At 36.4% G+C, this 13902-nt stretch overlaps 1 protein-coding gene across 2 annotated transcripts in view; it reads left to right on the top strand.

Moving 5' to 3' along the window:
- BLNK (B-cell linker) overlaps positions 1 to 7412 on the top strand; it is an 82855-nt gene extending 75443 nt beyond the window's left edge. The window contains exons 15-18 of one of the 2 annotated variants that reach the window (XM_010833028.1): positions 2171 to 2247; positions 3047 to 3130; positions 4235 to 4390; positions 6745 to 7412. In XM_010833028.1, the coding sequence (XP_010831330.1) occupies positions 2171 to 2247; positions 3047 to 3130; positions 4235 to 4390; positions 6745 to 6864 (437 nt within the window). In that variant the 3' untranslated portion in view covers positions 6865 to 7412. The remainder of the gene's footprint in view (positions 1 to 2170; positions 2248 to 3046; positions 3131 to 4234; positions 4391 to 6744) is intronic. The other variant, XM_010833029.1, reaches the window with a different exon arrangement.
- The last annotated feature ends 6490 nt before the right edge of the window (positions 7413 to 13902 follow it).

The raw sequence follows: 13902 nt of genomic DNA, 5'->3' as shown, positions 1-13902 counted from the left end.
GGGACAACAGAGGATGAGATGGCTGTATGGCATCACCGACTCAATGGACATGAGTTTGAGTAAACTCCGGGAGTTGGTGATGGACAGGGAGGCCTGGCATGCTGTAGTTTATGGGGTTGCAAAGAGTCGGACATGACTGAGTGACTGAACTGAACTGATTCTAGACACAGGGGCTACAGCAGTGAACAAAACAAATGAGTCCCTCCCTTATGGAGCTTCTATTCTACTGGAGGAGATAGGAAAAATAAACAACTAGATAAGTCATACAGTAAAGAAAAATGAAGCAAAGTGGCAGGGGGTGGGCACAGAGAGGAATGGAGGCAGTGAGGGCTGCAGTGGCCAAGGAAGACCTTATCTATAAAACAGGGTCTGAGAGCTCCTCCTACATAGGGCACATGTGAGGGGAAAATGAGCTAAGACTCGTTTTAGCGTATATCCAGGGATCAGAAAATGTCAGCCTGGAACTCCCTTGGCTGCCCAAACTGTGGAAACCCTTATAGAAGCACGTGACCACCTCTTATGGTGCTCCCATCTGGGAATATTGTCCCCACCTGTTAGAAGACAGCTTTCCTTCATACCTAACCTTGCTGGGCCTGCCACACTGCTCCCTCCTGTTAACAATGGTGGCTCTCACCTTTGAACATCCAGGACACTTTTATCTGAAGCACTTGGTTCATCTAATCCTGTTTTTCCTGCAGACTTTCCCTCCTAAGGAAGGACCACTCTCGTTGCTCTGGTCAAAACCTTAGAGTCACCCATGACTCTTCGCTTGCTTTCTTCACACTCCTTTCAACTGTTCCTTCAAAATATGTTCAGAATCCAATCACTGTTGCTACTCCCACTGATATTATCTGCTTCAAGGCACCATCATCTCCTGTCTGGGTTTGCAACACTCAACTGGTCTCCTCTCTCTGTTCTTACCCCCTTCTCTCTATTTTCAGCCCTGGAGCCAGAGTGACCTTATTAAAAGACAGGCAGACAATTTTACTATTCGGTTCAAAACCCTCCAAAAGCTTCCCATGCCATGCTCGTTAAAGCTCAAGTCATGTTAAGTGTCCCAGGAGCCCCACAAACCTTGCTCCTTCCCACCTCCTGTCTGACTTCATTCCTTATTCTTGTCCCCTTTTCTCACTGCACTCCAGGCACAGTGGCTCCCTCTCTATTCCTCAAATTTGCCAGGCCCTTGCATTCACTGTTTCCTATACCTGGAACATCCTTCCTTGAGATATACACATGCCTGCTCCCTCTCCAACTGCAGATCTTACCCAAGTGCACCTCAGTGAAGTCTCCCTGACCTGTCTATATAAACATACTACTTGCCCAAAGCTATCCGCCACCTGCTCCCCTGTCTATTCTTCATAGCACTATGAGTCTGTAATATTATATGTATGTTTACTTATATCTTTATTGTCTATCTCATTCCATTAAAGTTTAAGCTCGAGGAGGGAGGGATATTTTGCTGTTTTGTTGACTGCTGTATATTCCCAAAGCTTTTGAATGAATGAATACAGCCAAGTATTTTCTCCACTTCATGTCTCCACATTTAGATGGAGTTTGTACTTAAGGCAGCAATTCTCAATCATTTTGACCTCAGGACCATTCTAACACTCTTAAAAGCATTGCAGACCCAAAGAACTATGGTTTATGTGTTTCTTTCTAGTAATATTTAATGTATTAATTAAAAGACATTTTAAAAATTAAACCCATTTAAAAAATATTAAACTTACTACATGTTAATATAAGTAACATATTTCTATGAAAAAATTATATTTAAAAAAAGATTTAGTGAGAAGTGGCATCGCTTTACACTTTTAAAATTTCTTAAATGCCTGCAGTAACAGACACAGCCAAATTCTCAAATCTGCGTCTACATTCAACCTGTTAGTGTCTTTTACCGGTTGAAGTATACGAAGAAAATTGGGCTTCACAGAGATATGTATTTAGAAAAGACCTTGCAAATCCCCTGAAAGAATCTTGGGGATCCCCAGGGTCCTCAGGCCACACTCTGAGAAGCAATACTCTTAAGGATCTTTTGGTGTGTGTGATTTTTCATGTGTGTGATTTGTCAGTGTGTGTGTGCTCCTTGCAGCACCCAGCACAGTGTTGACATACAGGCATAGTAACTGATCGAGATATAACAGGATCCACTGACTTTTCAAATCCTTTTCAGGATTTCCAGAAGGGGGAAGCCCAACCGTGGATGGCCCACTACCCAGCTTTTCATCTAACTCTAGTTTGTCAGAACAGGTATGAAATGAACTCATAAACTGCAGGAAAGGGCATGCCTTCTTATAAGAGAGATTTGGAAGTGGAACTTGAGAACAGATTCTATTTTAAGTTGGCTTGTGAGTTGTCATTTGCTGATGGGTACAGAATACACTTTTTCCCCCCAATTGTTAAGACGTTGCTCTATTTATTCTAATTTGTATTCTGGATGCCATAAATAACCATTAGTGCTTCTTCAAAACTAGCAAAGAAGTGTGCTGTTTTTATTGTTCTCCCTCTCACATAGATTCTATTTAAACTATGTAATTTTCTCAGAATAGATCTGTGGAGGCATATGATATTAAAACACAAAAAATAGCAGTTTTAAAAAAAGACAGAGAAAGGGCGAGTCTCTAAGCTTTCTCAAATTTAAAATAAGGATGATGGCAGATATTTATCTTGCCTTCAAACTGGTTATAAGAATCAAATAAGATAATATTTGTAAACATGCTTTGTAAATTACAGAATAGTCCACATAGCAACAACAATAAGATCATAATAGAAAGGGAGATGGTAACTTATTTAGGAGAAAGGAATAAATGGTTCAGGAATCTGGCAGGACTTAGTTCTTATGTTCAAGTATTATTAAGTCCAGCCCCTAAGGCCAAATGGGAAAATTATGTAATCCTTGTGGCTGAGCAAAAGCATAAAACTCATTTTCAGATTACTGGTCCAAATGTAGTTAGGTCTTTCTGGTGATGCAAACTTTGTTTCTAGTGCCCAGAAACTACAGTGTCATTGAAGTGCCATCTCATGCTTAACAATGCCTTCTCATTCACAGGAAGCGGATGTTCACTGTAAACCGTGGTATGCTGGTGCCTGTGATCGAAAGTCAGCCGAAGAGGCATTATACAGATCAAACAAGGTCTGTTTTAAATCTCATATTCTGTCCTCAGCCTATATTGGCACAGTTGTCACCCTGATGATGTGTGCTTGTCCAACTCTCTGCAACCCCATGGACTGCCAGGTTCCTCTGTCCATGGGGATTCTCCAGGCAAGAATACTGGAGTGGGTTGCCATGCCCTCCTTATAATTTCTTCTTCATTTCTGAGATAGTTTTGCTTTCTCTTCAACTTCTTTCCTGAGTTTAATCAACTCATTGTATTTTTCTTTGCTGTTTTTTGTCCACTTTTTGTTCATAATTTTTGAATTTATGATTCTATAATATTTTTAAAGATATTTAATTAAATTTGGAATGCCGTTACATTTTTTTAAACTTTTTATTTTGTATTGGGGTACAATTGATCAACAAATAATGTTGTGATACTTACAGGTGAACAGTGAAGGGACTCAGCCATACATATAGATATATGGATACATATACATGTATCCGTTATCTCATAAACTCCCCTCCCACCCAGGCTGCCACATAACACTGAGCAGAGTTCCATGTGCTATCAGTTGAAATGTTTTGGTTCCCAATGTCTTCTTTCTTCTTATAGTGCTTTTGAATAGAATTTGTCTGATATGTTTTATTATTCATAGGTAACTTGTGAACATGGTTCCTAGTTCAAGAGTGCCCCTTAGATTTGACCTTAATGTGTCTCTTCACACATTTCCAGATCCTATAAATTTAGTATCTTCAGTGCCTCAAAAAGCTAGCACTGACCTCATTCAGAGTTTTCTATAAGTATATATTTTACTGAAGTATTTTCTTAGAAAATAAAACAAGTTCTAATCAATAATAAAAATCATATACCTAAATAATTACCGAGGGATTGGGGGCAGGAGGAGAAGGGGACGACAGAGGATGAGATGGCTGGATGGCATCACTGACTCGATGGACGTGAGTCTGAGTGAACTCTGGGAGTTGGTGATGGGCAGGGAGGCCTGGCGTGCTGCGATTCATGGGGTCGCAAAGAGTCGGACACGACTGAGCGACTGAACTGAACTGATAGGTATTTTCATAAGCTGATTTTTAACCTATGGAAATACAAGTTAACACTAATCTTATTCTTTTAATAAACAGGATGGATCATTTCTTATTCGGAAGAGCTCTGGCCATGATTCCAAACAGCCATATACATTAGTTGTATTTTTTAATAAGAGAGTATATAATATACCTGTGCGATTTATTGAAGCAACAAAACAATATGCTTTGGGCCGAAAGAAAACTGGTGAAGAGGTCAGTAATTTCTCTTCTAATCCAATACTTCTGTAAAAGGCTTTAAGGTGGATGCAGGAGCTGTCCTTTTTAGTGGTCCTGAAATACTCTCAGATAAATTTTGAGCTCTTAGAGGGGCTTTGGACTTCCTTGTCCTGCTAGAAAACTCTGGTAAACAATGATTCTTCTTGGCTTAAAGAATCTTCATCCCTATCCCAGAATGAATAGACCAGAGTGTCACCCTACTCCCCAGATATCTGGCCTATGGATATTAAGATAAACACATAAACACATATAATAATAGTAAACACATATTATTATACTAGCATCTAGAAATATGACAGTCCTTTAAAATATTTACTTAAATTATCTATAATAAAAATATTATTTGTCACAGATACTGAAAATTTGAATTGAAACATGAAAACTTTGGTTATATGATATTAAGCATGTGGACATCTTAAAAAGTCTGTCTTTGTGTTTGAATATTTTGGGGTAGAAAAAATAACTACATGATTAACTTTTTTGCAACTGTTTCAGCATTATGTGGATATATATTGTGTATTTTATTGCTTTGATATGCTATATTTGCTTTATTTTATTGACCATGGATTTTGAGTTATCAAACACATTGTTTTTTGGTCCATGTGTGACTATTTCAAACACACTGAATTAATGTAGACAGAAAAAAAGAGTGTTAAGGGGAAACTGCAACTAAGTTATGCTCAATTCTTTATTCAATTAAATCAGAAATATGTGTAAAGGTTATATCTTAAATATGGGATATTAAAAGTATTTTAAATAACAAAAATTATCACAAAAAGGCCTCAACTCCACTCCTTACTTCTTGTATTTCAACTCAGCTCAACCCCCTACTTCAAATATTTCAATCCCCAAACTGCAACAAAGTAATACTCAAAAATATTCAGAAGAGTATATAAGGACAGAGTGAGGTGCTTATTTGTGTAGCAACTCTCTCCCATATTTCCTGGGTTCAGAACACACTTTTTCATTTGGAATTCACTGCAAAGAGGTTGTGCTATTTCATTGCTTGGTTTGTTAGTCCATAAATTTAGCCTCCAACTGCATTCAGTTTAACAGTATGCTGTGCCAAACAAACAGAATGAATGTCTTTATGAGTATCATAAAAAATTCACTGGCAAGTACAGGAGGGGGAAATGAAGAGAAAGTAAGAAATAAAGACTAAAGGTACTTGAAAGCCTCTGTCTCTTACCTCTCCTCCCTGACCTAGTATTCAGGAGCCAGTTATCTAGAAAACAACTGGTGTTTCATTTGAAAAACTGACGAGTATTCTGAATATTTATTTAATGTATAATATTTGGAAGTTATCCAAATAATTAATGAGGCCTTTAAACATTTTTAATTCTTGATGTTTATCTTTATATGAAAAACTAAAAGAAAATCAATTGATGATTATTGTTAAATTATATAGCAGTGTTGCAAAACAATTATCACTTTTTAAAAAATGACCCTAAAAGGCTTTATTTGATAATTGCGAGCTTGTAGCACTTTTGTATAATTGATGCATATCATTTCATGGTCTGTGTTACATTTATTATATCCTTCATTTAAAACATTGATTACTTTTCAGAAAAAAATTGTGATAGCCTTAAATTAAAACTAATAGACAATAGAAATTAATATACAGAAAAATAAGTATGTAATAGAGCTTCGCATGAAATTCCATTATTAATTAGACACTAATTTAGCTCTAAATTTATTAGGAGCTAAAGCAAAAATGGATATATGAGGGTTTATAAAGTTTTTCTTGTTAAAAAAAAAGAACACAAAAACAAAACATGAATTAATCTGGGAAATAACTCTCTTGACACTAAATTCTAAGATTAATTTATTACATCAATCCTTGTATCTAAGACATGCAACATAACAGTCTATGTTTTATAAAGATAGAAATTCAATGTATGACAGTTTTATACTTGATGCTAAATAAAAAACAAAATATTACAGCATAACTTAACAAAGTAATTTCTCTAAGTAGTTATACTAATTGAGGATGTCAGTTGTGTTTTTAATCTTATTGACTGGCCGGGGTCTGACACCTCAAAGGTTGTGGCCTTTGTTAATTTAGTCTTTTTTGTAGTCAGCTGGGAATAGTAACTTTGACTAACCTGAAAGAGTGGGAGAATACGGGAGGAGTAGAGCTCAAGGTTAATATAAACTCCAATGTGCTGCTGCTAAGTCACTTCAGTCGTGTCCAACTCTGTGCGACCCCATAGCTGGCAGCCCACCAGGCTCCCCCGTCCCTGGGATTCTCAAGGTAAGAACACTGGAGTGGGTTGCCATTTCCTTCTCCAAATTCCACTGTATAATTCATCTATGTTTTCTTGTTCTAGTACTTTGGAAGTGTTGCTGAAATGATCAAGAATCATCAACACAATCCCCTGGTTCTTATTGACAGTCAGAATAACACAAAAGATTCCACAAGACTGAAATATGCAGTTAAAGTTTCGTAAATTGAAAAACATTTTTAAGAGGAAGTCAACATCATTGCTTCAGATATTTTCCCTACTTCCACTTTTAAGGAAAAAGACCCCAAAGTTCATATTTTTGGATTATGAATCATCCAGTAATAAAACAGATGAGGAAGCTGTGGATTTCCTTATAAGAAGCTCACAAGGACTTGTTCTATTGCCTGAACTGATGAACTGTTAATATCTGGTGAGGCTGAGAATATGTTACCAATATTCTCCAAATAAATGTCTCTATTTAAAAAAAAAAAAAAAAAAGGCGTAAAGTATTTTCGGTCATGTAAGAAAATAACACTTTACTTCCAAAATAAGAAAATGATATTCTTGGATAAAACAAAGCTGCTAAAAATTTAGGCCACCACAATAGTCCCGGTGCACTAATGTAACTAGGGTGTCTACTGTCGGTGCTTGACAATTATGTCCTGTTTAAAATTTTAATATGTAGAAAATAAAATAATAATGTATGATATTCGTAAGTACAGATAAGGGGGATGTAATGGTTCCTTTGTGTGTGTGTGTGTGCGTTAGTTGCTCAGCTGTGTCTGACTCTCTACGACCTCATGGTCTGTCAGTGGAATTCTCCAGGCAAGAAAACTGGAGTTGGTTGCCATTCCCTTCCCCTTTTTCTGAGCTCAAGATTAACATAAATTCCAACAAGAGAGGTATACAGATACAGACTTTCTGCAAGTTCATTCTATAACTTTATATATAGAGTTGAAAAGTAAAATAACTGACATGAAAAATTCACTAGAGGGGCTCAGCAACAGATCTGAGCAGACAGAAGAAAGAATCCATGAGCTTAAAGATAAATCAATTAACACTGTCTATACTAAGGAAGAGAAAGATAAACAGAGAAATGAACAGAGCCTTAGAGACCTCTGGAACACTATCAAGCATAGTAGTGTATTCAAAACGTGAGTCTCTGAAGCAGAGAAGAAAAAGCATCAGAAAGAATATTTGAATAATAAAAACTCCCCCAATCTGATTTACAAAAAATAAAAGGTCTACCAACCCAAAAAGCTTCATGAACTTCAAGTAGGATAAACTGTAAAAAAAAAAAAAAAAGGGAAAAAACCGGGAATATCATAATCAAACTATTGAAAGACAGAGAATCCTGAAAGCAGCAAGAGCAAAGTGACTCTTCACATATGAAGGGATCTCAATAAGATTAACAGCTGATTTCTTGTCAGAAACCATGGAAGCCAAATGGCAGTGAGATGACATAGTCGAAGTTCTGCATAGAAAAAATTGCCACTCAAGGATTCTATATTCAGCAAAACTAGTTTTCAAAAAGGAAAAGTTAGCACATTTTCAAGTAAACATTGCTAGCAGATCTGCTGTCCAAATAAAGTCCTTCGAGTTTAAACGATACTACTTAGTAATGCAATTCTACACAAAGAAAACACAGAACTGATAAATGTAAATACAAACACCAGCATAGGTAAACATAAAAGACAAAAAATACTATGTAATTTTTATTTGTAACTTTTTCCCCTTCTAATTTAAAAGAAAAATGCATAAAGTAGTAATTATAAATCTGCCTTGATGGGCACACAATTTATAAAGCTATAATCTATGACAATAATAGCATTGGGGGTGGAGAGATAAAGCTATGTAGAGCAAAGTTTTTAAAAAATGAAAATTGAAATCAAATCTGTATTAATCCAAACTAGGTGAAACAGATCAACTTTACAGTGTCTTCCAATAAAACTCTGAGGTATCTTTTTTCTCTCATTTTTTCACTTGTGATTTTGGTGTCATATCTAAGAAGGCTTTGACTAAACAATGGTCATAAATCTTACTTCTACAAGATTTATAGTTTTTGCTTATATTTAGGTTTATAATCCATTTTAATTTTTGTGTATGTGGTGTGACCGCTTTTCTTTATTCTTTTTTCTGTCTGTGCTTTGTATTTAAAATCTCTTATTGATCTGAAGATTTGCTGATTCTTCTGCCAGTTCAAATCAACAGTTGAGCCTCTCTAGTAAACTTTTCACTTTGGTCATTGTACTTTTCAACTAAAAAAATTTCGTTCTTTTTTTGTAATTTCTATCTTATTGATATTTTCCACTTGATAGGACACTGTCAGAAATACTTAAATACTTTAAATCTGGTTTCCTTTAGGTCTTGAACATATTTATAATAGCTGCTTAACATTCACTCTACATCTGGAACCCCTCAAATGAAGTTTCTATTGCCTTTTTCCCTGGTATGTCATACTTTCTTTGAATGTCTACTTTTATGTTGAAAACTAGACAGTTTAGTTTTTATAATTTTAGTTATTATAATAATATTACAGATCTCTGGATACTTCTCCCCTACTCTGGACTTTTTAGTAACTTGGCTGAACTAATTCAAGTCTATCCCCACAATATGCAGCCTCTGATGTCAACTTGTTTTCCCCTCAGTTTTATCCTTAAGTCTGACTGCCTAGGGGTTGCTTCTGAGTTGACACTATCTAGTCATTAGCCATTGATTGATCAGGCTTCCCTGGTAGCTTAGACAGTAAAGAATCCACCTACAATGCAAGAGACCTGGGTTCGATCCCTGGGTTGGGAAGATCCCCTGGAGAAAGAAATAGCTACCCACTTCGGTATTCTTGTCTGGAGAATTTCATGGACAGAAAAGCCTGGTGGGCTTTTTAGTTCATGGAATCACAAACAGTAGGACACGACTGAGTGACTAACACACATACATTCTGATTGATCAGAGGTTGTGCTTAAGACTCCTGAATCAGTGAGATTTACACCGTTTACATTGGATTTCTGTATGGCTTGGAATTTCTTTCACTGTTCAGGGAGTTTACAAGTTTTGCCCTACATTCAGCCAGAGTTGTTCTTATGTGGTTGCAGACTCGAGCACACACACATCCTTTCTGATTACAAGGGATGTCTGTAATTTTATCCAGATTTTCTCTCTCTCAGCTTTAAGCTTCTCACTGATAGCTACTGGTATCACTAGCAATTGTTAGCCTTCAATAATTGCTAGATGATTGCTCTACTGTTTTCAATACTATAAGGTACAAACTACTCCAATCTGATCCAGATAAAGTCAGGCCCCTTGCAACAGACAGTGTGTTACCAAGTCTTTGATGCTCACTCCATCTTTCCCCTGAATAGAAACTCTGTGCCTCTGTGCTATAGAGCAGGTTGTGGGGTGAGGGAGTGTTGGGAATTTGGCTCTTCATTGAATGCTCCCTGTCAAACAGCTGTGTTGGTGGTTGGGGAGGGCATGGAAGGAGACTAGAATGTGCCAAGGTTCACTAGCTGTTAATGTATATACAATAGCTCTTCTGCCCCAGAAACCTGGGAGAGATGTAAACTGTCACATGACTGCCAATCTAAACAGAGCAGGTAGGTCTGCTGCAAGCTGTGGGGTAAAGTGGGGCTACACACTTCTGTAGCTGTCCTGTCCTGTCCCTTATATTGCAGGAATTGCGAGTGGCGCAATGAGCACCACTACCCAGCTGCCACCACCTGTTTGATATAAGCCATCTGCGGGGCACAGGCATGAAAAATGAGACCTACCAAAGAGTGGTACATTTAATCTTACACCCAGAAACATTGTATTTCTCCCAGCTTGGTTTTCCTTTTGGCAGATTCACATGATTTTTATTTTGTGGCTATTATAAATGGGTCTTCCTTTATTGCCTTCCAAATGACTACTGTTAAGTGTTCACAAAGCTAACTATTTCTCAGTGTACTCTTTTGGATTTTCAAAATATTGAAATAGTCATTTGCAAAACTCTCTCCAAGTTTTCATTTTGCTTTCCTACAGTAACAATATTAGTAATGTGAAATAATTGATGACAGCAGGCACCTACATTTCTTAAATGAAAGAGGCAATTTGAGTTGCAACCTGAATATAACCTTCATTTTTGGTTGAAGGACTCTAAAGTATTAGGGAAGAAATCTTCTTCTAACATATTAAAAATGTCTCTACTAGCAATTAGCATTTTTAAATAAGTACATTCTTGGCATTGACTAAAATCATGATTTTCAAAACTGAAGTACATTAACATTCTTCCTACATTATTCAGGTTTGTTGTTTAGTTGCTAACCCATGTCCAATTCTTATGTAGTCCCCCAGGCTCATTCAACCATGATTTCCCAGGTAGGAATACTGGTGTGGGTTGCCATCTCCTCCAGGGAAGCTTCCTGACCCAGAGATATAATGCATGTCTCCTACACTGCAGGCAAATTCTTTTTATCACTGAGCCACCTGGGAAGTCCTATTCAAATCTACAGTATCATAATTTATGATATTCACTTTTTAAAGAAAAAAGACTTTTAAACTAGAGGCATTTATTAACAGAAACCATTTTAGAGAAATAATCAAAAAATAATTCAAAGACTTTATCAAACACCTCTTCTAAGATATTTACTTAATTTTCCAGTTATTAAAGGGAGCATACTTAAAGCAATGAACACCAAAATCAACCAAGTTGATCCTATTTTTCAATTCTCCACTATAGGGAAATTCTTCTGCAAATACCACACTCTTAACAAACATCCCTCAGTAATCTTCACCAGATGAGATTCCCCAAGGCACTTTGCTCAAAACAAGGTTCATAACAAAGGCTGTGGCAAGGAACAGAGCCAATACCTCAACACAAATGGGACAAATCCTCAGTAAGCAGATGTCAATGTGAAAAGGAATCACTTACCAAGAAAAAATCATAAGTGAGCTGCACAGAATTTATACTATATTCTATTTTCAGCTCACCTCCATTTCCCTCCATCTTAAACAATTTCTATTACTTTTTCTCACTAGGGATTTCAAACCACTAAAAGAACCAGTATCTATTTCCCATCTAACCTGAACATAAATTCTCATAGCAACTGTTTGATTTTTGATCCCTCCATAAATTGCATTACTCTTAGCACACAAAAGACCTATCTACTAATTATTTTCATCACCTTCACTACATTTTTGAACAAATACATCTATGGTGGTAACCATATCGACACACATTTTAGTTTCAAAACTTTGAACCTTTTGTATAGTTGGTGTGCATCACAAAAAATTCTCTTAAACTTCTATTTTGAATAAAAATCTCAATCTAAGAACACATCTATCAGAGAAAGCAAGGGCTGTAAAAACCATCTGATGGGCCAGATTAAGCCCACTGACAATTTTTTTAAACAAAGTTTTAATAAAATGAAGAAACTAACACATGCAATTATATTCTAATTTTAAAACATAGGCACACTCATTCACATGTTGTCTATTGCTGTTTCAGTATAACAGTTAAGTAGTTATAACAGAAACTAATGGCCCACAAAGCCTAAGTTATTTGTTAAGATCCTTTACTGAATTATCTTGGTGACTCCTTAATAAAAATGAAATTCTTAAAAATAATTACATTTCAATCTGTGCTGAATACTTAGTAAGACAGTAAATTCTGAAGAGTTAAACTATTAGTTTAAGTAAATGACAAACAGACCCTTTTCAATGGAGAAGTAGGAAAAAATGAAAAACTCCTTACCCAGGAGTTGGATTGAAAAAGTAACACTAACTCTTCCAGTTGTACTAAGAACTTTGAATTAATGAACTGTTTTGGAAAACCTTCTTTAGCTAACTTTCAGCCAGGAGAAAAGAAGGATAGAGGTTTCTATTTTCAGATTTCCTGCTATGGCAATAGAGGCTCCAAGCAGGTTTTCCATCAGAATAACCTAAGTTAAAAAAACAAACAAACTCATAAAAGGTACCAACTAGAGGAACTGGCAATGGCAACCCACTCCAGTACTCTTGCCTGGAAACTCCTATGGATGGAGGAGCCTGGTGGGCTGCAGTCCATGGGGTTGCTGGGAGTCAGACACAACAGAGCAACTTCACTTTCACTTTTCACTTTCATGCATTGGAGAAGGACATTGCAACCCTCTCCAGTGTTCTTGCCTTGAGAATCCCAGGGACGGGGGAGCCTGGTGGGCTGCGCAGCAGCAGCAGAACTGGTGCATGAAGTTTATTAAAATAGCTTTTAAAACCTTAAGGCAAAAAATATGTATTTCAACATTAGCATTAATTTTTTAAAGTATATTTTTATAGTGCTGCAAACAGTGGCAAGATAGTTCCTCCTCTCCCTTCTGTATTCACAGGTGAATCTAACCATAACACAGCCACATTTCAGTTTTATTGTCATTAGGGTACTGAACAACATAACCCTCTCTGTGTCTTTTCAAGATTTTTTGATGTGGACCATTTTTAAAGTCTTTATTAAATTTGTTACAATATTGCTTCTGTTTTGGTCTTTTGGCCCTGAGGCATGTAGGATTTTAGCTTCTCTACCAGGGATCAAGCCCATCCCCCCTGCATTGGAAGGCGAAGTCTTAATCACTGGACAGCCAGGGACGTCTCTCTGTGGCTCTTTTTTTTACCAGCATAGTTAAATTGTAATACGTACTACCCTTCTCAAACAAAATTTCACCTATAATTTTGGAGGCGGGGGAAGCCCACATTTTATTTTGCATTCACTAGCACTGAAAAAAAAAAGTTTTGAAAACTAAATATTTCCCACTAGAATAAAATTCCTATCTGAATTCAGCACAGTAAAAGAAAAATATGTAAACACAAACTTAAGATAAATTTAATGGAAAAAACGTTTGTTACAGAAATTAACAATGCTTACCAGTCTTTAAACACCATACACATTATTAATATATATTGTATATTTCCAACCAACTCCATTCTTAGGCTCAATTTAAGAAACACAATTGTAACAGGTTTTATACAAAAAATACTTCACTTCTAAGAAAGTAGACAAACTGCACAAAAACAGTACATGTATAATGTGCATAGCAAGATAGCTTGAAGCGTCTATGTATGGCTTTCTTTAAAATAAAACTATTGGGGAAAAAGGCCCATTTGGGACCTAATGTTACAGTTGACGTATGTAAACTGTTTCACATCTTTTAGGCACTTGCTAACAATAGTGTTCAATCCCTGAAAACTGAATTTATATAAAAAAAAATTATACATCTGAAATAAAACCCCCCAAAATAACATGGGTAAAGTCTTATATAC

This window comes from Bison bison, unplaced genomic scaffold (genome assembly GCF_000754665.1).
Source record: "Bison bison bison isolate TAMUID 2011002044 unplaced genomic scaffold, Bison_UMD1.0 scf7180017862979, whole genome shotgun sequence".
Classification (NCBI taxonomy): domain Eukaryota; kingdom Metazoa; phylum Chordata; class Mammalia; order Artiodactyla; family Bovidae; genus Bison; species Bison bison.
This window is presented reverse-complemented; position numbering and strand designations above follow the sequence as displayed.